The sequence below is a fragment of the Choloepus didactylus genome, chromosome 20, assembly GCF_015220235.1.
Source record: "Choloepus didactylus isolate mChoDid1 chromosome 20, mChoDid1.pri, whole genome shotgun sequence".
NCBI lineage: Eukaryota > Metazoa > Chordata > Mammalia > Pilosa > Megalonychidae > Choloepus > Choloepus didactylus.
The window spans coordinates 17,325,088-17,350,068 of NC_051326.1; the positions used below are offsets into that span (position 1 = coordinate 17,325,088).

Below are 24,981 nucleotides of genomic sequence, written 5' to 3' on the forward strand. Positions count from 1 at the left end.
CTCCCTGATATTCTTTGTGCACTGATAACATTGTAGTTTTCATTGGTTGTTCTTGGGTTGGGCGTATTTTTGTGTTGTGGGCTTCTTGTGCTGTAGAGCAGAGATCCTGCAATATTAAGAAAATGTTCTCTTTTTCTCTGATATTGGTCAGTTTTACCTTAAAAGAATGTGTTTTTTTTTCAGAGCTTATTTATGCTGGTCTGCCTTAATTTTTTAAAAAAGTCAAACATGTGGAAGAGAAGCTCTAAAATTGTAAATAATTTTTTAGCATTATAAACTTTCAAGTAATACTCTTAAATTGTGATCTTTGACTGTCTGTTTAATGGACAGACTTGAGCTGTCAGCGTCACTTTTGAAATAAATCAGTCACGTAGCATTTGGCACCAGATTGAAGCTTGTGCCTCTGTGTCAGTTAGGATCACTAAGCCAGCGTGGAACTACCAAAGTGGCCCTTGATCAGCCTTGCTTGATCTGAGCCTCTGTACTGGTTCCAACTATCTGTTGACTCAAAGTAAAAGTATCTTTATAAGTATAAAACATTCAGATCCCTTTTCCTGAGTTTGTAAATTAGAATGTGAGAAAGTTTTAGAGGACAGAGGGAAGACTTGACTGTTTGGGAACGAATAGATAATTCGTTTGCTTGGGGACTGGAGGTTTTGCTTGGGCATGTCAGGAGTGGTTGGGTCCTGAGAAGTGGAAGCCGCAGTGAGGCTCCTTGGAGCTCTTAAGAGAAATGGGATTATACAAGCTGTCCTTTTTGCCTTCTTCCTAGAGGGATAGGAAAGAGGGGGCCCCAGAATTGTAAGCTGCTCCTCTTCCCATCTGAGAGAGTTATTTTTTAAGTAGTGAAAAAAAAATCACCTGAGTGGAGATTCCTCTCTTCCTCTTTGAAAAGTTCAGTGAATCTTGGTAGTAACCACATTTCTTTGTGGGCCAGTGGAAATTTGCATTTATACGTTAATGATGTTTAGTGTTTTAAATACTAAATAAAAACATTGTTTTTCCTTTTTTCCAGGAAAGTCATCAGAGGAAAAAAAGGAAATCAGAAGCTTTAGGGACGGGTGACCAGACTGACTTATTGGCTCTTGGTACAGCAGTTGGTAGCATTTTATTATACAGCACAGTCAAAGGAGAATTACACAGTAAATTAATAGTAAGTGCATGTATGTACGTATATGGATGTGTATTTTATATAAAAAAAAAGACAGGGAACTTATTAGAGGTTTATTGAAAACAAAACACCTCAAGGAGGGCGCCATAGGATCTGTGCTACAGGGGCAGCCTCCACACTTTTAAAGTCCTGAAGACTAGTATTTGTTAAGAGCTGTGACTGGCAGCCCAGGCCTTATGACGGTCACTGTCCTAAGTTTCTGAGGTACGCAGCTCTTCACAGCAGTTCTCATTGGGAGCTGCTGCTCTGTGGCTGTCTCAAAGAGGGTTTGAGAGTTAAGGCTCTATGGAAATACTGCCCAGGAGTTTTCCTAATCTGTACTTCTGTCAGCAATGGAAGGGATGAATTTATCAAAAAGGAACTATGAGGTGAGGTGAGGGGTATAGGGATGGTGTGGTGAAATAGAAAGTCTGTCCTGAGGTTGAATCCTCCTTAGTTATGTGATCATAGATGAGCAACTTCTCATCTCTCAGAAGGATGTTACACAAACTACTTTGCATGATTTTGAGTTTTAGAAGTGATAATACATTGAAAGTGCCTGACAATATAAATTGTCATATTTAGCAAATGTTTGTTAATTGAGTATGTGCATGAATGAACACATTGCTGAATTGTTTTCCAAAAGAATATTCTAATTTTCACTGCCCTAACAAGGTAAAATAGTGCCATTTTACTATAACTTCAGCTGCAGAGGTATTATCATGCTAATCAAACTGCTAGAGGAACACCCTAAATGCTACTTTATTTTGGTTTGTATTTCTTTGATCACTAACAGTTGAATATTTTGATATATTTTCTTTATATAAATCTTATTTTGGAGTTTATTCATATCCTTTTTTTCAGTTCTTTGTGTGTGTGTGTGTGTGTAATGTAGGATGGAATTCTTTGTGTAGACAGCTGATAGGAAGGAAAGTAATTAAATTTAGCATTTAAAAATTTTTTTCTTTTGAAGTGGGGACAATATTTGAAAGTAGCTTCAGTGATTTTGAGTTAGACGCTTACTTTTATCTTTAGCTTAGCTCTGCATGCAGTGGTAATTTGTTGTATCTGTATTTAGTTTATGTGAATTCAGGTAAAAAGAGTTAAAGTAACAGTTCTTACGGTGTAGGTTATCTGGCACTTCATTCTACTTAGTTTGTCCTTGAATGAGTTTGAGAACTCTCCATTCCTATATGCCTCTTAATGGGTGAGCATTTGGCTATACTGAGGATGTTTCAAGTAGTGTATCTGAAGGAACAGTGATTTCTTTATTAATAGACAGTTTTGGGGCTCTGTTATAAAGGAATTTTCAAGAGTATTTTTTATTAGCCCTGATTTTTACTGTATGTATTGACTTGTAGCTCAATTCTGTTAGCTCACTCAGGCATCACAAACTTTTTGCCATTGTAGATTGAGTATTTTGTCATGTTAGGGCTGGCATTCCTGTCATAAGCAAATGACATTCAGCGTTAGTATACTTTGACTTAGGGTGTGGAAGTAGATTTTTTCAGCAATGGAGAAGGGAAAGTTAACATTCTGTTGAAGTTCTATCTGGTTTTTCTTGTATTTGATGTTGTTGGAACGGTAAAATGGATAGATGTAGGTGAAAGCCATTTTTTTTTTTTAATTCAGTTTTATTGAAATATATTCAGATACCATACAATCAACCATGGTATACAATCAACCGTTTACAGTATGATTATATAGTTATGTGTTCATCACCACAATCTATTTCTGAACATTTTCCTTACATCAGAAAGAATCAGAATAAGAATAAAAAATAAAAGTGAAAAAAGAACACCCAAACCATCCCCCCCATCCCACCCTATTTGTCATTTAGTTTTTATCCCTGTTTTTCTACTCATCCATCCATACACTAGATAAAGGGGGTGTGATCCACAAGGTTTTCACAATCACACTGGGTGAAAGCCATTTTAATTAGCTATTTGGTTCACATTGTATTGGATAAGTTTTATTTTTCTTTAATTTTTTTTAAATCTGTAGAGTGGTGGACATGACAACAAAGTCAATTGCATACAATGGCATCAAGACAATGGCTGTTTGTATAGTTGTTCAGATGATAAACATATTGTGGAATGGAATACACAGACGTGCAAAGTGAAGTGGTAAGTAAACATTGATGGTTCTGTTTATTGGAGGGCTCACTCAGTTACTGTTTGTAAGTGCATTAGAATTCTGACATCCAGACTGTTCTTGTTACTATGTAAAGCCTAATGTTGGGCAGGGGAAACGTAGACTTGAATAAGGTTATAGACTCTTTTCATGGAACTTTGCAAGTTGACATGCAAGATTTTAAAACAGAGAAGTAAAATAATGGTTCAAGAGTAAAATAACTGTACAAGAGATGCCCTCCGGTAGCAGGTGCTTACTTGTTAATGAGTAGTAAAATGCTACGAAGACTTGGTGGAAGACATGGGATTTCAATTGAGCCTTCTAGCCTAGGTAAGATTTACACTCATTCATTGTTTTGTTTTGTTTTGTTTTTTAACTTTATAAAAAAATTAAAAAACGAACGATGACAAAAAACATTTCAAACAAAGCCAAAACAAAGGAATAAGAAAAAATAAATAACCTAAAATAACTACATTGCTTCCAACATGTTCCTACCCTACCCCAAGAAAACAGACTGTAACCCAACAAAGGAATAAGAAAAACAAATAACCTAAAATAACTACATTTCTGTGAACTTGTTCCTACCATACCCTCCAGAAATAAACAAGCCATAGTCATTCCTGAGCAGTCCTAGAACATTAAGTTTACTCTCCATAACTTATCTGTTCTTATTAGATTGTCATTCACCCTGCACTATTTGCTGTCTGTCACTAGGTCCCTACATTCTACAATATAAATCATTTATTTTACATTTTTCACAGTGTTCACATTAGTGGTAACATACAATATTTCTCTTTTTGTGCCTGGTTTATTTCACTCAGCATTATGTCTTCAAAGTTCATCCATGTTGTCATGTTTCACGACAGTGTTCCTTCTTACTGCCGCACAGTATTCCATCGTGTGTATGTACCACGTTTTGTTTATCCACTTATCTGTTGAAGGACATTTGGGTTGTTTCCATCTCTTAGCAATTGTGAATATTGCTGCCGTGAACACTGACATGCAGATATCTGTTCATGTCACTGCTTTCAGATCTTCCGGCTATATACTGAGAAGTGCAATTGCTGGATCGAAGGGTAACTCTATATCTTGTTTTCTAAGGAACCACCAGACTGTCTTCCAGAGTGGCTGTACCATTATACAGTCCCATCAACGATGAATAAGAGTTCCAATTTCTCCACATCCTTTCCAGCATTTGTAGTTTCCTGTTTGTTTAATGGCAGCCAATCTAATTGGTATGAGATGATATATCATTGTGGTCTTAATTTGCATTTCCCTAATATAGCTAGTGAAGCTGAACATTTTTTCATGTGTTTTTTGGCCATTTGTATTTCTTCTTCAGAGAACTGTCTTTTCATATGTTTTGCCCATTTTAAATTGGGCTGTCTGTACTATTGTCATTGAGTTGTAGGATTTCTTTATATATGCAAGATTTCAGTCTTTCGTCAGATACATGGTTTCCAAATATTTTTTTCCCATTGAGTTGGCTGCCTCTTCACCTTTTTTGACAAATTCCTTTGAGGTACAGAAGCTTTTAAGTTTGAGGAGTTCCCATTTATCTGTTTTTTCTTTAGTTGCTTGTGCTTTGGGTGTAAGGCCTAGGAAGTGACCTTCTAATACAAGGTTTTGAAGATGTTTCGCTAAATTATGTTCTAGGAGTTTTATGGTAATCTCTCTTTTATTGAGGCCTTTGATCCACTTTGAGTTAAATTTTTATAGGGTGTGAGGTAGGGGTCCTCTTTTATTCTTTTGGATATGGATATCCAGTTCTCCCAGCCCTATTTGCTGAAGAGACTGTTATGTCCCAGTTCATTGGTTTTGGGGACCTTATCAGAGATCAGTCGACTGTAGATCTGGGGGTCTATTTCCAAATTCTTAATTCAATTCCATTGATCAACATGTCTACCTTTGTGCCAGTACATGCTGTTTTGACTAATGTGGCTTTATAATAAGCTTCAAAGTCAGGGAGTGTAAGTCCTCCCACTTCATTTTTCTTTTTTAGAATGTTTTTAGCAATTTGAGGTATCTTTCCCTTCCAAATAAATTTGATAATTAGCTTTTCCAAGTCTGCAAAGTAGGTTGTTGGAATTTTGATAGGAATTGCGTTGAATCTGTAGATGAGTTTGGGTAGAATTGACATCTTAATGACGTTTAGCCTTCTCCATGAACAAGGAATATTTTTCCATCTTTTTCGGTCTCTTCTATTTCTTTTAGTAAAGTTATTGTAGTTTTCTATATATAGGCCTTTTATATCCTTGGTTAAGTTTATTTTTAGTTACTTGATTTTTTTAGTTGCTATTAAGAATGGTATCTTTTTCTGGAGTGTCTCTTCAGGTTAGGTCATTTCTAGTGTATAGGATCATTACTGACTTACGTGCATTAATCTTGTATCCCGCTACTTTGCTAAATTTGTTTATTAGCTCAAGTAGCTATGTCGTCGATTTCTTAGGGTATTCCAGGTATAAGGTCATATCATCTGCAAATAATGACAGTTTTACTTCTTCCTTTTAGGTAAGATTTAGATAGAAGAGGTAGGAGAATGCTCTCAAGGGTGGGGAAAGGAAGGTGGGGAGATGGCAGTGGCAAACACTGGGAGACAGGGAAGTGAAAGATTTACTTGAAACTGTGGGAAAACTAATTTAGAGAAGAAGCATATTAGTTGATAATAGTGGTAGAGGGTACGGGCCAAAGTATCTTAAGAGACTGGCGTTAAGTGTCATGAGTCAAAATCTTCAACAGCTCTTATAGTTTCTGCCCCTAATCCTGTGATGGGTCGTATGGTAGATGCTAAGGGAATGTGGACAATTGGATGCAGGTCAATTCATTATGTAGCTGGGAGCCTAAAGAGGATAATGGTGCCCATGGTCCTGTAGCTAGTAAGTGGCAGAGAAGGGATTCTAATTTGCTATCTTGAATCCTGGTACAGTCCTCTCCTCCCCCCCCCCCCCCCCCCCCCCCCCCACTATACCTAAAAGTACTCTTTTGGAGTTTTTGGATTCTAGAGAAGGGATTCTAATCTGCTCTCTTGAATTCTGGTACAGTGTTGTTTCTACTATACCTAAAAGTACTCTTTTGGAGTTTTTGGATTCTATCTGGTAAGCAGGAGAAAGCCACAGAAGATGAGTGTCTTGGGAATAAAGTAACCATAATCATGCTTCAGGAAAAAATAATCTGTCAGCACTGTGTAGAATTAAGGGGAAGGAGTTGGATTAAGGTAGAGAGGCCAGATGGGAGGTTGTTGTTGTAGTAGTCCATTTGTAGGATAAGAGTGGAGTAAGAATGGAAAAATAGGAACCAAGAGGAATTAATAAGGCTTAGTGGGGTGGGGTAGGGTATTGAGTGACAGAAAGAGTTAAAGGTAGCTATGAAGTTTTCTACTTTGTTGACTTGTTAGCAAGGAATAGTGCCATTAATAGAAATGCCAGTCAGGGAGGGAAAGAGCTTTGGGGTTTTTAGACATGTTGCATTTGAATTGATGTTATGTAGGAGGCAAGACCTAGCAGACAGGTGATGCACCAGGCTTAGAATTTAAGGGAGGAGCCGGGGCTAGAGGTGCAAATGAATACATCCTCTGCCTAGAGTTGCAGTGTTTATAAATCACATTTGCTTGCTGGGGTTCCTCTGCTCCTTGAGTCTGTCTCTCCTATGCTCCTAGGTAACTTTTCTGAATCACTCTGCATAAAGGCTTTGGCACTCCATTTATCTGCAGCAGTAGTTTCAGCACTGCTATTAGAAATACCTGGGGACCCACTAGGTCAGGGGCAGACCCCATGCAACTGTATTTTTAAAAAGCTTTCTGCATGAGAGTTCACAAAGTCAAGTCCCACACATAGGACTTGATGTGGGTCCATTGATGTTCGAGACATTGTTCAGCACTTGTGCACATTATATCTAACCGTAACTGTGAAGTGGACTTGCTCTCTGTCTTACAGTTGACAAATAGGTTAAGAGCCTTAGCTCTCATGCACCAAACTATACTGTCTCATAAAAACTTTGTTTCCAGTTTTGTTCTTGGCCACTCTTTACAGGGCACATGGTCTTCATTGGTCTGAAAATACACAATTCTGTGGCTCCATTTTTTTCCATTGTATTCCTTTTGCCTTAAGTATCCTTCTTCTTGTGGCAATTCATTCTTTTCAAATCAGAGTAACTGTAATTTAAAAGGTTGCTTAGCTCTACAGAGGTAGAGCTAACTCACTATGTCGCCAATAGCTTATGCTTAGGGGCAACCACTGGTAATTCCTTTAGCTTTTCTTTAGGTATTTACTTCACGTTTCTGAATAACATTCTTATGCTGCCGTTAATTGATTTTGTTTTCCAGTTGAGGTACTAACTACTGATGTCCAGCTGTGGAAGATGAGGATTCAACTCTTGTCCTCTCTTTCCCCCTCACCATTTTCCCTATATTGTTATACCACAGCTTTTGGTTAAGCAGTATTATTCATTATTTAGATTATGGCTACTTAGATATTGTTACAGCTGAGCCTTGGATTGTACTAGGTTTATATTTTGCTTTTGGTGCAAAAGTTTGCTTTTCTTAGGGTTCATAATTACCCTCCTTCATTTGCGTCGTTTGGTGTATCATTAATCCAACTCTTCTCCTATTTTCAGACCTATCATCTAATCAGTTTTTTTTTTTTTCAAGTGTGCAATTAAGTGGCATTTAGTACCTTCACAGTCTTGTCTAACGATCATCTCTATCTAGTTCCAAAATATTTTCACCACCCCAAAAGGAAACCTGTACTGTTAAGCAGCAGTCCCTTTTTCCCACTTCTCCCAGTCCCTGGAAACTTCCAATCTGCTTCCTCTCTATGGATTTACCTGTGTTCTGGGAATTTATTATAAAGGAATCATACAATATGTGACCTTTGTGTCTGGTTTCTTTCACTTGGCATAATTTCAAGGATCAGCCATGCTGTCATACATACTAGTACATCATTCCTTTTCATGGCTAACAATCCGTTGTATGTATTTATCATGTTCTGTTTGTCCATTCATGGATATTTAGGTTGTTTCCACCTTTCGGTCCTTGTGAACAATGCTGCTCTGAGCTGTCATGTGTATGTGTGCAACGTTTGATTACTAGTGAGGTTGGGCATTTTCATGTTGAATGACAATTTGTGTTTCTTTTATGAATTGCCTGTTTATTTCCTTTATCTATATTCATTTTGAGTTTTTTCCTTGTTGATATGAAGGATCTATTTATGTATTCAGAGTATTAATCCTTTGTCTATAATATATCTTTTTGATATTTTCTCCTAGTCTTTTACTTGTATTTTAATGTTATGGTTTATTTTGTGATGCAAAAGTTTTATGTAATTAAATCTTATGTTATTAATTATAGCCTGCACTTTACATGAGGGTCCACTGTTTGTGCTGTACAGTTCTATGGCTTTTTAAATTTTTTATTCTGGTAACATATATAGAACCTAAAATTTCCCATTTTAAGCACTGTCAAGTATACTGTTCAGTGGTGTTAATCACATTCACAGTGTTGTGCTACAATCACCACCAGCTATTAACAGAAACTTCCTTTTACTCCAGATTTGCTGTTTATTTTTTAATTAATTAGTAATTTCTTCTTGGTATGTGTACGGTAGGAGTCTCAATTTGTTTTTCGAAATGACTGGTTTTGACATGATTCCAGTTGACTTGGTAGAACAAGATTTTTTCTTCCACTTTTGGATTACTCTCCTTTGGTAATAAGATTCCTACTGTTATTTCTTTATTTTTATCAGTGGATAGCTGAGTTCCCTGTTGCCCATAACAGTATTACTATGTGCAACAAACTGCAAAGATGCTTCCACTCACAATTTGAGATATTAGAACAGAACAGGATCATCTGTATCTCATTTATTTGACCCTTTCTGTTGGGGCTGCAGCCATATGGATTTGGGCTAGACCTAACCTTTTTGGGCCGTAGCTTGAGAAATTGTATCATTGCTGAATGATTGAAAGGCCAGCCTTCTAGAGAATGCAGGAGGCGTGGTACGGACAGGATGGACTTTTGGACGTCCAACCAGCTTTGAGGTTTCCTGTGTGTCTTAGTCTGCCAGGGCTACTGTAACATGTTCCATAGCTTCATTGACTTACACAACAGGAATTTACTGTCTCACAGCTTTGGAGATTGGAAGTCCAAAACCATGCTTTTTCTGAAGACTACAGGGTTGTGGTGGCAGCTTGCTGGCAGCCCACGGTTCAGTCTCTGCTTCTGTCACATGGCCGCCTCTCCCCATCTGTCTCTTACTATGGTGTCCAGATTTCCTCTGCTTGGATGGACTCCAGTCAGCCTGGATTAAGGCCCACCTTTGTTCAGTTTGGCCTCATATTAACTAATAACAACTTCAAACATCCTATTCATAAGTGGGCTCGGGTTCACAGGACTGGGGTAGGACTTGACCTGTCTTTGTGTGGGGCATGATCAATCCTTAACACTGGGCATTAGCAAAGCCCATGTCATGGGTCAAAGGATATACCTACTACCGACTTTAGGTTGCTATAACTTACACATCCCTTTCCTGATAGCCCTCTTGGTCAAGGGGACCCCATTAGGAAGTCTTTAATGGGTGTTATGTCCAGGTTTAGTTAACTGACACAAACTTTTAGGGAATACAGTTTGGCATAGAGCCTTAGGTGGTATTTTGAATGCCCGGTTTCTTTGTTTGTTTTGTGTTGAGGTTTTGCTCTGAGTGAAGTTTTCTCCCCACTGAGAGGTCCTTGTTTCTTTTCACAATATAGCAAATGGAAAGGTGACAACAGCAGTGTCAGTTCCTTGTGTATCAGCCCAAATGGAAAGATGTTGCTTTCAGCTGGTCGAACAATCAAACTATGGGTTTTGGAGACCAAAGAAGTCTACAGAGTGAGTGAATCAAATTGGTTGCAAACATAGTAAAGTCTCTGTCATAAAGATTAAGTAGGGAGAAAGGCAGAAATCAGAGCCATTGAATTAATTTCTGAATATAAATTCTCTCTTTTCAAGTATCAAGTAATAGAACTAATAGACAAAAGTTAGCCTTCAACTCTGATTTGTTGATGTTAAATTGGTTAAACTTGCCCACGTCACATGCATTGGAAAAACAAATAGAACAAATAAATGGAATTTGAATTAAAAATCTTTTACTCTACAAGCTATGATTATAGTAACTTTGATTTCTATCTTGCATCCATCATTTGGCCCACTTACATTTCCCTGCAGAGATTTAGTGTTATAATTTTTGAAGAGTTAAAAACAGCTTTGCTAAGGGATTACTGAACTTTTGGTGCTGTGATGATGCCTTAAAATTGTGGTTTCGACTCACTGAGAGTAAAATGAGGACCTACAATTCCTTGGCTGTGTCTGAGCACCCAAGCACTCCTTTAAAATGGAAGAAATAAAGGTTGTGGGATAGGGTCATGGGAGTTAGAAGGTGCATCTTAATTTTCAGTATTTTCAGATGGGCTTTTTAAACAGAGGGAAACATGGCACCGATAACCTCAGTTGCTTAGAATTTAACTGTTACCTTCAGTCTATCGCTCTGATTTCAAATATGTATCATATATATCTTGCTTATGATACATGTGGATTCTTTTGTTGTTACTGCTTTGAATCCATGCTTGCCTAAATGAGATTTAACTTTCTCTAGCACTTCACAGGACATGCGACGCCGGTTTCATCACTGATGTTCACTACCATCAGACCTCCTAATGAGAGCCAGCCTTTTGATGGAATTACAGGTCTTTATTTCTTATCTGGAGCAGTACATGACCGGTTACTTAATGTCTGGTATGTAGTTTTCTGGGTTCGGGAGGTAGCTTTGCCTTGAAAGAATCTGGCCAAGCTTACTTGATTAATATAAATGATGATTATGAGACTTGCTTGTTTAATGTTGGGTTTACATTGACTTGTGATAAAGAACTCAGCCTGCCTAAAGAAGTAGATCTTTATGAGAATAATTTAAGGATGTTAGGTGGAGCCTCCGCTGTGTTTGGATAATTTAAAAAGCCCTTTCTTTCCCTTTTAATTTTAGGAAAATATTTGATTTTGTTGGGAAAAAGGTGATAGTGCAACTTTGGATTAATGCATTATTCCATTTACTGATGGTTGAATGAAGACATTAAATTCCTTGGCTGTGTCTGAGAATTCCCAGTAGCCCTTTGTTTTTTCAACAGTTGCTATCATTAATTTCCTTTGAAGCTACTTTTAAAAGTGAAAAGTAATTTGGTATTAAAGGGCCATCAAAATGTTTTCACATTTAAGGGATTTAAGAAACAGATTTTTCTTGGCTTTATGTCATTGTATAATGATGAAGTTGACTTTTTTTCTTTTAACTTGTTCATGGACAAAGTATAAAGTATCTGAAGAGATTTAAAAAAACAAGTAATATTTCATCCTAGTGATAATTAGTTGAACATGATCTTGACTATATAAAGCTACTATGAATTTATACCAAATAATACTCATATAGCATTAATAATCATCAGTGTGTATTCCTTAAAAAAATAGTTGTTGACTTCTCTGTTAATGTTGAACATCAGCAGCTGAGTCATATTTCCTAGTTATGCCTCTGTAATCAAATTGAGTTGCGTTTCTGTTTTGTATCTTGTTTTTGAGGAGATCCTGTTGAAATGATTTCGTTCTAGAGGTTTAACACTTAAGGAATTAATAACTTCAGGAAACTAAATCTTCCATCAAGGTCTCCTGACATTCCTGAGGTGCTTCAATCATAAATACTTAACCTCTTTGGCTCCCTAGTACCAAGAGATCTTCAAAACAGAGTTTCTTTCTATACTAGAAAAGTTTGACTTCTCTTACCTTGTAAGATCCTGAAAATAGTATCTGTTATGCTCAGGGCTTCTTAGTAGTGGGGGGCTAAGACAATTTTAAAACCCATACTGAAAGGCTGTTTAACAAGATCATTTGTGAAGCTCTACAAACTTTGTGTGTGGGTGGGTAAAGAAAATCCAAGGTTCCCTGATGAAGGACGCATGAAGGAAATAACATTTGAAGGTTTCTTGCTGCTGAATGAAGGGATAAAAGCAAAGACCTTTCCTATTAATATAAGGAATGGGCTAAGAAAAGTCATCTTTATATAGTCTTCTGAGGGTAATGATTTGAATATGCATGGTATGTATAATTTCATGTCAGGATGAATCTTGTTTTATTAGGAATGCATTGTGCGCTAAAGCATTTAGCGTACATTAAATCAACTTAATTTTCTTCTAGACCTAAAGTACTGAAAGATTGTTTACTGGTAAACATAAAATTCACTGGGTGATAAAGTGAACTGATTTTGAATCACATTTGTAAACTCTGTTGTTACTCATTTGTAATTTTTTGCTACCCAGATGTTTAACAGGTTTTTAGAGGTATTATTGGCATGTATAATAAACTGCACATATTGAAAGTATATGTTTTGATAAATTTTGGCACATGTAAAAGCCCATGACACCATCACCACAATCAAGACCAGGAATCTAGTCATTGGTCTTAAGAGTTTACAGTGGGGCCACTGTAGCCTGTTGGCTCAAGGCTTGTTGACAGTTTTGGGCCATTACAGTTCAAGTTGCTATAGGCTTTTGTATACAGATCTGTGTGTAGACATGTATTCTTGTTTCTCAAGAAATTGCCACACTTGTTTTCAGTATGGTTGTACCATTTTATATTCACACCAGTAGTGTATGAGAGAGCTAATTCTTCTCCATCCTCACCAACACTTGGTCTGTCATTTAATTTTAGCCATTCTGATAGGTATGCAGTGATATCGCATTGTGGTTTTAATTTGTATTTCACTAATGACTAATGATATGAGGCTCTTTTATGTACTTATTTGGAATCTGAATATGTTCTTTGAAATGTCCATTCAAATATTTTGGCCCATTTTTTAATTGGGTTCTCTTTGAATTTTGAGAGTTCTGTATATATTTTGGATACAAATCTGTTATCAGTTATATACTTTGCAGATATTTTCTCCTAGTCTTTGACTTGTCTTTCATTCTAACAATCTCTTTTGAAGAGCAGAAGCTTTTAATTTTGATGAGGTCGAGATATGTTTAGAAATCTTTGCATAACTGAAAGTCACAAAGTTTTTTCCTGGCAGTTTTGTAGTTTTATGTTTTGCATTTGATTCTGTGATCTACTTTGAGTTAATTTTTGTATATGGTGTGAGGAATGGATTGAAGTTCATGTTTTGGCTTTATGGATATTCAGTTTTTCCAGTACCATCTGTTAAAGACTGTCCTTTCTCCACTGAATTGCCTGTGCACATTTGTCAAAATCAGTTATTGTGTGTGTGTATATGTATATAGCTTTTTCTGGACTCTTTCATAATTGCTATGATGTTAATTCTCCCCAAATTTTGATGTATGGATTTAACATAATCCCAGTCAAATTTCTGGAAAGCCTTTTTTGTAGAAATTGACAAAGTGATTCAAAAATTCAAATGGAAATGCAAAGGACAGAATAGCCAAAACAACTTTGACGAAGAAGAAAATTGAAGTATTAACATCATGTGATTTGAAGACTTCTTAAGCTCCAGTAATCGAGACAGTTGGTCTTGGCATCATGATAGACACAAAGATCGCTGGAAAAGACTGGAGAACGTTTGTTTTTTAAATTTGCCATAGATATATGAATGCTTTCTCTTCCCAAGCAATCATCATATATGCTGGTGACACCAATGCTTCCCTTTCTTTGATCTTTAGTCACCTTATTTAGTTTTCAAAAGATGAAAAAGCTACTGGAAATCTAATGCTGTGATTCTTTTAGGTGCTAGGCTCATAAGCTAATCCTGGGTTTCATTATCTAGGCAGGTCCGGTCAGAAAACAGAGAGAAGAATGCGGTGATGTCTTTCACAGTTACAGATGAACCTATCTATATTGACCTGGCTTTGTCAGAAAACAAAGAAGAGGTAAATGGCTCAATTTTTGAGAATGTTTTTAGATTTCACAAAGGTGGTATTTTTAACATCAAGGTTTGATGATTTAACAACCCTTTGGGAAAGAGGGAACATGTGGGAGGATCAGTGAAATAGAACAAAAGTCTTCTTAGACTGGGTTGAAGTGACCATCAAATCTGTACAAAGCTCTTAGGAGGGGAAGGGAAATTTTTACACCCAAGGGTAGTACATTTTGGAATTCATTGGGTGGACTAAAAAAAGTTATGAGGAGGGATTTGGTGTTATATAAGTGATTCCTCTATCAGATACTTAATTTTTGTTACAAACTCACTTGTAGGTTTTATGGTGCATTTTTCTATAAGAGCAGCGTCTTCATGTTTGGTGCTTTTTTATGTTGTAGAATTTTGTGTATAAAAATTGATAATTTGATGATTTGTAAGATTTTCAGCATTTAGCATACCTGTTGTCACTGAAGTACTTCATATTCCTGTTTCTGTTATTCTAAGGCTACTTAGGATTTTGATTTGGACAGAATCTTGAGTTTGGATTAAAGCTAAAGCAGTTAATTCACTTTTCACACAGTCTAGGTTTTGGAATACATACGTTGCATAAACCTCTAATGGATTTGGAGATGATTTAGAAGTTTTTCACTGTATTTTAATTGTTCTGAAAAGTGTGGCAGAAAGAGCATTGGTTTAAAAATCAAAAGAATTTTGGTTTAAGTCTTGATTTCATTGCTAACAAGTAAACAGATTAAAAAATCTTGGCCTTCTAATGTGAATGGGTGGTGCTGTCGGTGTGGATTAGGTCAGTGAAGGACTGTTGTCTCTTAAGGGGTTCAGGTCAGGTAGTAATAGCATCCACAAGCTATTTTCAGTTTGGAAAAATCTAATAGAAATCCTGCATGTAACCACAGTACTTTATACATTTTCAGTACACTTGTCTACATATATTTACATATACTCTTTATAGTTTGTGCACTGGTTATAATGATGGTTAGAAGTCCTGATCATAGGAAATTATTGTGATAAAATGAGAAACACTTGGGTATTTGCCCCTGTGACTATTAAACAAAAAGGTTGATTTAACTTCAAGGGACTCGTTAAAAAGATCTTAATTATTTGCATGTGTGGTTTTTTTTTGGGGGGGCGAGGGGGGAGGTTCTTTAAATTCCAAATGCAAGTAATTTGTATGATAAGAAAAACCACCTCCCTTGGAGTAGGAAAACTTGCCCCTAGTCTATTTAGAGGATGGACTAAGTCTTTGCTTTCTCTTTTTTCTGTGAATTCTGTTGTTACTTTTCCATTTAATTCAGAGTTTATCTTGGAATAATATTGATATGAAACAATAAAATTATCAAAATTATCAATAATAAAAGGAAAGATCTTGGCAGAGTTTTATTTATTTATTTATTTTTAGTCAAGTCTTTTTAGACATTTTTAAGTTATTAAAGTAGGAACAAAGGAAGCCGAGTTCTGATTTTAATACTTTGTAAAATTGTGGTTACAGAGATAATTTAAAATTAAAATTCCAAACAAAACCTTTATTCTGGTTTGCAGTATATTCTGCTTTTGTTTCCCTAAAAAGTTAATCAACCTATGTAGACATTTTGGTGGGATTGGAGGATATCTGTCAGTACGGGTTGTAGGAGAGGGAAGTAGAAAATTTGATGGGGAAATACAATTTTCTTTAATAACTTCTTCCCTTTCTGAGATTTCTTATCTTTAAGTACAACAGTAAATAACTTTTATATTCTTATAGTGCTTTTTCAATGCAAGGATAGCCTGAAAATATTTCAGTTTTTCCCAGTAGATTGGCTGCCCCCTGAATTCTTCCATTACGTTTATAACTAGAATAGAGACAGTAACTTTCTGGAAATGGCTCCTTGAATATGCTGTCTTCATTTAAGCTTTCCTTAAGAAAGCTTCAGAACTGTCAGAAATGATCTGTAGAGACACTTGAGCTGCGAGACTGACAGCAGTGTGTGGAGTATCCAGACAGTTGGGAATGGGCAAGAGATGGAGGGGTGATGGTGGACCCTGCCTCCACCCCACCCCCACCCCCCTTCCTAGCCTTCAGTACAGAATGGTGTTTGCAGCCATCCTGGCTCTTCTCACACGTGGGGCATGTCAGTCCATGCCGCTGACCTGGTTTGGAAGTGGTTTTGTTCATCTCACTGCAGAGGCTGCGTTCTCTGTGACTGTGCTGTCTTGGCCTAACCACTTATTTATAATCTCAACTATAACAACAGCAGTAATAGTTATTATTTCTACAGCAGTAATTATTTTTAATTGCAAGAGTTGTACATCCTTGGCTGTTCTAGCTTTTTCTCTGGTTATTTCAAAGGGTGGGTGGGAGAATTAAGTGCTCTTAAGTTAGATTGGGGAGTGAGGTGTATTATCCATTAACATGACTGGCATAACGATTTGTCGCAGAGTAATCAATTATGTTTCTTTCTTTTAGCCTGTTAAGTTAGCTGTTGTTTGCAGAGATGGTCAACTTCATCTTTTTGAACATATATTAAATGGGTAAGACATTTTTCAAGTTGGAAATTTACTTCTCTTTCCCTGGCTTACTGCTTATTGTTGTGAGCTTTGGTGAAGCCTTAATTTCTCTTTGTTAGTGTTTTAATTCCCCTTGCTACATGTATGTGGATCTCAAGTGTGGCAGTGAGAGGGTTTTGGTGGACAGAGAGAGGGAATGCTGTTGATCGGTTGTGTGGCAGTAGTAGAGTGGGGGCCAGCAAACTGACCTGTAGGCCATATCCAACAGAGACCCACGTGGCCCGCAAAACCTGAGCTATTTACTACCTAGCCCATTTTACAGAAAAAGTTTGCCAACTCCTGCCACATACTAGAAACATGGTCCAAGATTCAGTTATGTACACAATTATATTAAATTTTTAACAAAGTTCCAACCTTTTATTCTCAGTTGGTATCCTTTTAAAATCCTAGTATAAGGATTTATTTAACTATAAACTAATATGAAAGAAGTATATACTCTAAATGAGTTTGGGATGCAAGGAAGAATTTATTCTAAAACCGAGCCTTCCACTGAGTACTCCTCCTTAGAGGTAATTGTTAACATTTTGGTGTTTAATGTTTGGGACCTTTGTTTACATAGTCATCTGTAATAAGAATATATGTATGTGATAGGGATGTATAATTGAGGTCCCAGAAAAAACAGGGCACAGCAGTGGGCCATGGTGGGGACCTGGACATACCGTTTTGGGTAGTGGTAAGCCACTGAAGGATTTTAAGTACGGGAATGATGGTATTTGCCCTGAGTTTTAGGACAGTCATTCTGTCTGTTGAGAATGGACTATAGAGGAATAAAGGCTGAAGCAGAGAGACGAAAAATCCTGGATAGAGCTGGTTGTGGAGTCAGGATACTAGAAGCAGTGAGATGGAAACCTGGAAGGGACAATGAGCTACTTAAAATTGAGATGATGGAGGATGTGCACTTACTGGTGATGAGGAGTCATAGGTTGTCAATGGTGTAAGGAGTGAATGGTTGAAATACAGTGATGGATGTGATCACTGGAGATGGGAAGTTCAAGGACCTCAGAGGTCCTGATGCTGGAAAGGTCATCAGCCTAAATATCAGATATGGAAGTCACTAAAGTAGTGATGGAAAGTATGACAGTGAGCCCAGAGATCATTGGATGATGGTAGGAAGGAGGGGTTGCTTGTATCTGGTGACAAGAATTTCTAAGGTTTTAGAGATAAAGGAGGGAGGGGCCTTTGACTTGAGGTGCCAGCAAAGTGCACTTAAATTATGTCCAAGGCCCCTGGCATGTTGGTGTGGAAGAGGGAACATCTGTAGCTTGTGAGGGCTGCAGGGACGAGCTGGAGAGAGCAGGAGGTGATGGGGGCCTCAGAGAAGGAGTTGAGGATGCAGATTTGCTGAAGACTGCATTCCAGAAGGCATGATGAGGTTTGGGAGCAATTGGAGGTGTGGCTGGTTGGAACAGGGCATGGACAGAGCTGTGGTGGGGTCTGAAGCTCAGGGAGAGTTGACCTGGGAGCCTGGGCTTCTTGTGGGGACTGACAGAGTGGGATAGAAGGGCAGATGAGTCTCAAGGCAGAATTTGGTGGTGAGGTTTTGGGTGTTGGTGGGGGTTGGGATAGGGGTAGAGAGATCGCTGAGCTCTGGGTACCCTGGTCCACTCTTGATGTTCTGTGGAGACTGGAGAGGGCCACATGTCAGGACTTGATGCCAGCTTCAGAGAATCACTGTGAGGTGTACTGATTTCAAATTCTCTAATCTGTTTTTTCATTTTTTCATTTCTAGATACTGTAAAAAACCTTTGACTTCAAACTGCACAATTCAGATAGCAACACCTGGGAAAGGCAAGAAAAATACACCAAAACCCATCCCTATTCTAGCAGCTGGGTTTTGCTCAGACAAAATGTCATTGTTGCTTGTATATGGCAGTTGGTTTCAACCCACCATTGAGCGAGTGGTACGTAGCTGCTCTGCCAGTATAAGACAGTAGAGCATCAAAATGTCCATATATTGGTTTGCTTAGTGGAACACTAGGCTACGCATGCCTAGTGGCTACTGTCCTGGTTAGCGCAGATATAGCTTCTGTGTGAATTTTACTCAGTTACGTAAAAGGTAAATTGTTTAATAAAGAACATCCTTTAGGGGTAGCACCTGTCAACTTAGTTCTAAGTGGTAATGTAAGAGGCAGTGCACTGATTTAACATGTTTAATTGTAGAAGTTACTTTGAAGCCTCATTATTGCATGTCCATAGCCAGTGATTTCCTTTTTTTTTAAATTCAATTTTATTGCGATATATCCACATACCATATAGTCATCCACGGTATACAATCAGTTGTTCACAGTACCGTCATATAGTTATGTACTCATTAACATAATCAATTTTTTTTCAATTTTATTTGTGGTCAACCAACATGTTTACAGTATTTTTTGCGATTCAAGACCATTAACATCATTTCAGTGCCCAACATTATCTCCTTTCCCTGATTTATTTTTTTAAATTCAATTTTATTGAGATATGTTCACCATACAGTCATCCAAAGTGTACAATCAGTTGTTCACAGTACTATCATATAGTTGTGCATTTATCACCCCAATCCATTTCTTGAACATTTTCCTTGTACCAGAAAAAGTGAAAATAAAAAGAAAAAATAAAAGTAAAAAAGAACAAAAGAACACCCAAATCATCGCCCCCCTTCCACCCTATTTTTCGTTTATTTTTTTGTCCCCATTTTTCTACTCTTCCATCCACACACTGGGTAAAGGGAGTGTGAGCCACAGGGTTTTCACAATCACATTGTCACCCCTTATAAGCTACATTGCTATACAATCGTCTTCAAGAGTCGAGGCTGCTGGGTTTTAGTTTGGTAGTTTCAGATATTTCTAGTTATTCCAGTGCATTAAAACCTAAAAAGGTTTATCTATAGTGCATAAGAATGCCCACTAGAGTGACCTCTCCACTCCATTCAGAATCTTTCAGCCACTGAAACTTTATTTTGTTTCATTTCGCATCCCCCTTTTGGTCAAGATGTTCTCAATCCCGCGGTGTCGGGTCCAGATTGTTCCCTGGGAGTCATGTCCTGTGTTGCCAGGGAGATTTACACCCCTGGGAGTCAGATCCCACATATGGGGGAGGACAATGAGTTCCCCCGCCGAGTTGGCTTAGCTACCGAGAGAGGCCACATCTGAGCAACAAAGAGGCACTCAGGGGGAGACTCTTAGGCACAATTATAAGCAGGTTTAGCCTGTCCTTTGCAGTAACAAGCTTCATAAGGGCAAGTCCCATAATAGAGGGCTCGGCACGTCAAACTGCCAGTTCTCAATGTTTAACACATCAATTTTTGAACACATTCATTACTCAAAAAACAATAAAATAAATAAAAAGGAACATCTAAAGCATTCTGTCCCCCCATCCCACCCTATTTTTCATTTAGTTTTTGTCCCCATTTTTCTACTCATCTCTCCAAACACTGGAGAAAGGGAGTGTGAGCCACAAGGTTTTCACAATCACGCTGTCACACTGTGTAAGCTACACAGTTATACAGTCATCTTCAAGAATCAAGGCTACTTGGTTGCAGTTCCACAGTTTCAGGTATTTCCTCCTAGCTATTCCAATACACTAAAAACTAAAATGAATATCCATATAGTACATAAGAATGCCCTCTGGAGTGACCTCTCGACTCCGTTTGAAATCTCTCAGCCACTGAAACTTTGTTTTGTTTTGTTTTATTCCCCTTTTGGTCCGCAAGATTTTCTCAATTCCATGATGCCTGGTCCAGTCTCATCCCCAGGAGTCATGTCCCACGTAGCCAGGGAGATTTACAGCCCTAAGAGTCACGTCCCACTCGTAGTGGGGAGGGCAGTGAGTTTACCTGCCGAGTGGGCTCACAGAGAGACCACATCTGAGCAACAGAGAGGATCTCTGGGAGAGATTCTTAGGCTCATTTGTAAGTAGGCTTAGCCTCCTTTGCAGTAACAATCTTCATATGGGCAAGCCCTAAGATCGAGGGCTCAGCCTACTAAATTGGTAGTCCTCAGTGTTTCTGAGAATATCAATAATAACCCTTTTGGGAAAGTCTAATATTTCCACATTTTTCCCCAGTTCCTCGGGGGCCCTGCAAATGGATTTTTATTCTTTGCCCAAATTACTCTGGGATGTGTCGGGATTTCACACCAACCTGTACAAACCTACCAGATCTCACTTCCTATTCAAAGTTCCATGTAATTATGGTGTTTGAATATACTGATTGTAGAAGTCAGACCATTCAGTGTGCTACAAGAAACATAGATCCTGTACCAAATAAACATCTCTTCCCTTGGTCTCACACAGAAGTTGAAGTTTTAAAACACAGTATTGTCCTTTACCTTTTGGCCTGATTTGCCCTAATCCTAACCAGATCTGCTTCATTCATATCTCTAATTAAAGTCTGAACTCTTCCTCAGCTTTTTTAACAGTTGGTGTATGAGGTAGTACTGACATTCATAGCTGCTGAGCCCTAGCTGTGGGTTTCAGATGTCACACAGATACGCAAAGTTCCAGAGACTGACCAGGTTATACACAAAGAGCTTAGCATCTCAGAATTTGGAGGTAACCATTATAACTCAGGAATAGATGTGTCTGCTGTAAGAGCCCACAATCTAGGGACCAATTCAGTAAGCATTCCCCTGACAACCTGTGCTCTAAGATTCAATTCTCAGTGTTTACACATTATAGTTAGTCCATATTAGTGAGGTGTTATACAGTGTTTGTTTCCTTGTTTCTGGCGTACTTCACACAAAATGCTGTCCTCAGGTGCCATTCACCCAGATGCGAGTCTTACAACTTCATTCCTTCTTACAGCTTCTCAGTATTCTATTGTATGCATACACCACAGTTCACCATGCCGTTCACCATTTGGTGCACCCCTAGGCCACGTCCATCCGTTACAAATTGTGAATACTGCTGCCACAAACAGTGGGTGATTTCTTAAGTTTGCATTTATAGTAGTTTTGTTCAGTGAGGCCTTGAGGGAGACTGTGACTAGAATATCACATGTCCAAACATTTTTTGAAAAAATTCTTTAAAAATTTTAAGTAGCTGTTGATTTTCCTGGGTATATAGAATTATACAACCTTCAGCCCTGAATGGGTACATACATCCTTTGCTGCATCTGGCTTTACTCCCCGTTTACTATGTCTTGAAGGCCATTCCTAATAGGACATACCGATCAGCAGTGCTGCCTTTGACTCACTTGTAGAAAGGGTAGCAGCGACAAGTTGACTGTTTCTTGTGCAGAATATTCTTTATAAGGATGATTTCTTCAAAAATATGTTAACATTAAAAAAAAATCTTATTGTTATTTTAACACTGTAAATGTGAAAAAACCAAGCCTTTCAGAACTGAAGAGAGCTCAGCTGCCATCAGTCTGATGGTGCCCAGCAGTTTTGTCCTGAAACCTTCCATTCTCTCTTATATTTTTGTGAAAATGCACTGTTTTTGTTCTTATTCTCAGTTACTTTGTCTGACACTGTCTCTTTTCTCCCCACTCCTCTCTTAAAAATATGTTCCCAGGCTTTAAACTCCAAAGAACCTCATATGTGTTTAGTAAGAGATATTTCAAACTGCTGGACTCCGAAAATAGAAACTGCTGTAACCAAGGTGGGTGCCTTACAGATCTGAGGTTAAGAAGAAAAGAGACTGGGTGAATCAAATTGTTGTGTGGTATCATGTTTAGACTGACTTTGTTTATCTTTTATATTCTTTCGCTTTATCATCTATGTTAAAATTTTGTCTTACAAATTTTGTGGGATTATGGTCTGTTTTTGATATCACGATTGTAAAGATTTTATTTCGGTATTCTTGCTTGGTTGCGTGAATGACAGAAGAGATGACTAAGAGTTGAAAGCCTTGGATTTAGTTCTTCTCTGCCCGCCATGCTTCCCACAAAGCTCCCCGACATGTAGCAACGTCACTTAATTAGCTGGTGGTTATGAACTCGTAGTTCTGACCATTTAGGGCTTTGACCATTTTTTTTTTCCCATTACTTTTGTATGTATGTCTTATCGATAACATTCTAATTGATTTGGAGCCATAGATTTTGGAATTGAATAATATTTTGGGTTCTTCACGTTTAATTGCATGATTTTTCTAAACGAAATTGGCCAATTTGAGTTATATAAAGGAAGTATGTACAAATAAAGCCCTTCCCTATTCTGTGGTTCATATTGAGTTTTGGCTCATACATATATACCAGGTTACTCACTCAAGTAATATGCTTTGGACTTATTCAGATAACTTTATCAATAGGTGATTTTTGGTCAGTCTCAGTACTTACTGATGTTGAGGGATCCTGTATTTTGGGATGAAATGAAACCATGTTGGGGCTGGAATATAATAGCACGTGTAAGAGCTTCCTCGTAGTGCTCCATTTGGAATGTCATTTTACGTTTCCTTGTAAATATCATATGTTGGTAGTTTGAGGAGACAAGGAAAGCCAAGACATGCTATGATGACATCCATATGGTTTCGCTTCTGGCTGAGTTTCAGTGATGACACCTGTCTCTTGGCTGTCTGAGCATTTCTGGCAAAGATAGATTCCTGGAGGTAGTTTAAAAATGTGCAGCTTTAACATTTTAAAAATCAAAGTTCCTTCTATAATCTGTATGTTTTGTTTTTCCTGGTTTTTTACTTTTAAGTGGTATTGTAAGCTTTAAAACCGAACTTTCAGATTATTTAAGAATTTATTTGCCAACATTCAATTAATATTTAGTTTTAGTGCACATGATATTAAATTAATTATATTGAGTTTTCCAGTAGTAAAACCTTTTGTAAGCTGTTAGTTTCCTCACTAAGGATAACTCTTGTAAGGACTAAGACATAATTTCCTTTTCACATTCTTCCCAATCCTGTTTAACAGGTGAGAATACCAGTGATGAATTCTGAAGCAAAAATTCTGGTGCCTGGGATTCCTGGTCATCGTGCAGCTATTAAGCCTGCCCTTCCACAGACCGAGGAATTAGAGAGCAAGAGGAAATTAGGGGAGAATGAGGTAATACGGTCATCTTTGCTGGATAATTGAGTTTGAGAGTTAAGATCGCTTTGGAGATGTTAACTAATAAATATACTGGATAGAGCCAAAGTTGAATAAATATACTGGATAGAGCCAAAGTTGAAACTTCAGAAACTTACCGAGATTGCTGCTGCTACCCTCTCTTTATCCCCGGCTATGTAGGTTCTGAAATTCCAGATTGTGATCTTTGTAAGGTTTTGGCCACTGTTTAATGGAGATGGTAGAACTTTAATTTAAAGTTAGAGTGTTGTTTTGGCCACTTATTGGTAGTTAGCTGAATAAAATGTCATTGAATGACTTCAGTCAGGACTTGCTGTGATGACTTGAGTTGGGTTTCGCATCTTGCTGAGTTCTCATGATGCCTCTTTTCTCTTGGCTATCTGAGCAGTCCTGGCTGGGTTAGTGCTTGCTCATCTTTAAAAGCGATTGTTGTTGAAACCAAGAGGTTTCATTTTTTTTTTAAACTCCCAAATATTTCCTGTTGTTATTCTGCTTATCCATTTAGACCCCCCCCCTTTTTTTTCATTCACATTCTTCATTCTAATCTAAGAAATCTAGAATTTTAGCTGTTTTGTAATTAGAGGAACATTTTTTCAAGAGCTTTAAACTTTTTAGTGGATCATTTCTTTATTCTGTAGCTGATTTTAAATGTCTTAGACTTATTTGGGTAGAAGTTCAGGGATAATTATTGCTGTTAACAAAACTTATTCCTTGATGATGTTTTGATGTGGTATCTGAATTTAAAAATGAAGTGCCGTTGATAAATTGTTCTAGATCCAACCTTTTAATTTCCTCCTGCCTTTTTAATGTTTTTCAGAGGTTAAGATAACCCAAGTATGTGGCTTTTTTGAAATGCATCTCTCTGCTTTTTGTTCCTAGAACATTTGTATTTTGTTACTTACCAAGGGGCTGGCAGAACATAGTTTGTTAGGGTTGCTTCAAACCAGGGAAGAGTTCTGTGCAATTGAATTTTTGGACAGCAAGTTCTGTCATGTGTATTTATTCAAATTTCAAATGTTTATTAAGGAAATTTTGGTTGTATAGCATGTTTAGCTAATAAAACATTATTTGGAGCTGACTGGTAAGGATAGAAATAGCACAGTGCTTTACACATTGTTTTGGTTATAATAATTTATTTCCTTTGACAGATCTATGGTTGGTGCAAGAGATAGTTGTAGTGGGGGCAGCTTTTGTGATGATTGGTCTTTTGTGAAATCTTCAGTTTTCACATCGTCTGCTTCTTGGGCAGTTGTTTTTTTGTTTGTTTC

General features: G+C 37.6%; 1 protein-coding gene and 3 non-coding genes across 4 annotated transcripts in view; all 4 read left to right on the forward strand.

Annotated features, from left to right (window-relative positions):
• The window catches only part of WDR43 (WD repeat domain 43), a 47,128-nt gene that overhangs the window by 6,804 nt on the left and 15,343 nt on the right, over nt 1-24,981 (forward strand). Inside the window, exons 2-10 of the mRNA XM_037812664.1 lie at nt 1,016-1,153; nt 3,155-3,276; nt 10,022-10,142; nt 10,906-11,045; nt 14,068-14,170; nt 16,622-16,686; nt 18,452-18,623; nt 22,216-22,302; nt 23,561-23,692. Of these exons, the coding sequence (XP_037668592.1) occupies nt 1,016-1,153; nt 3,155-3,276; nt 10,022-10,142; nt 10,906-11,045; nt 14,068-14,170; nt 16,622-16,686; nt 18,452-18,623; nt 22,216-22,302; nt 23,561-23,692 (1,080 nt within the window). The remainder of the gene's footprint in view (nt 1-1,015; nt 1,154-3,154; nt 3,277-10,021; nt 10,143-10,905; nt 11,046-14,067; nt 14,171-16,621; nt 16,687-18,451; nt 18,624-22,215; nt 22,303-23,560; nt 23,693-24,981) is intronic.
• LOC119517009 lies at nt 10,543-10,627 on the forward strand. The gene has a single exon (XR_005213437.1). It is a non-coding gene; the product is annotated as a small nucleolar RNA SNORD53/SNORD92 (small nucleolar RNA).
• LOC119517006 lies at nt 23,145-23,222 on the forward strand. The gene has a single exon (XR_005213434.1). It is a non-coding gene; the product is annotated as a small nucleolar RNA SNORD53/SNORD92 (small nucleolar RNA).
• Nucleotides 24,024-24,101, forward strand: LOC119517008. The gene has a single exon (XR_005213436.1). It is a non-coding gene; the product is annotated as a small nucleolar RNA SNORD53/SNORD92 (small nucleolar RNA).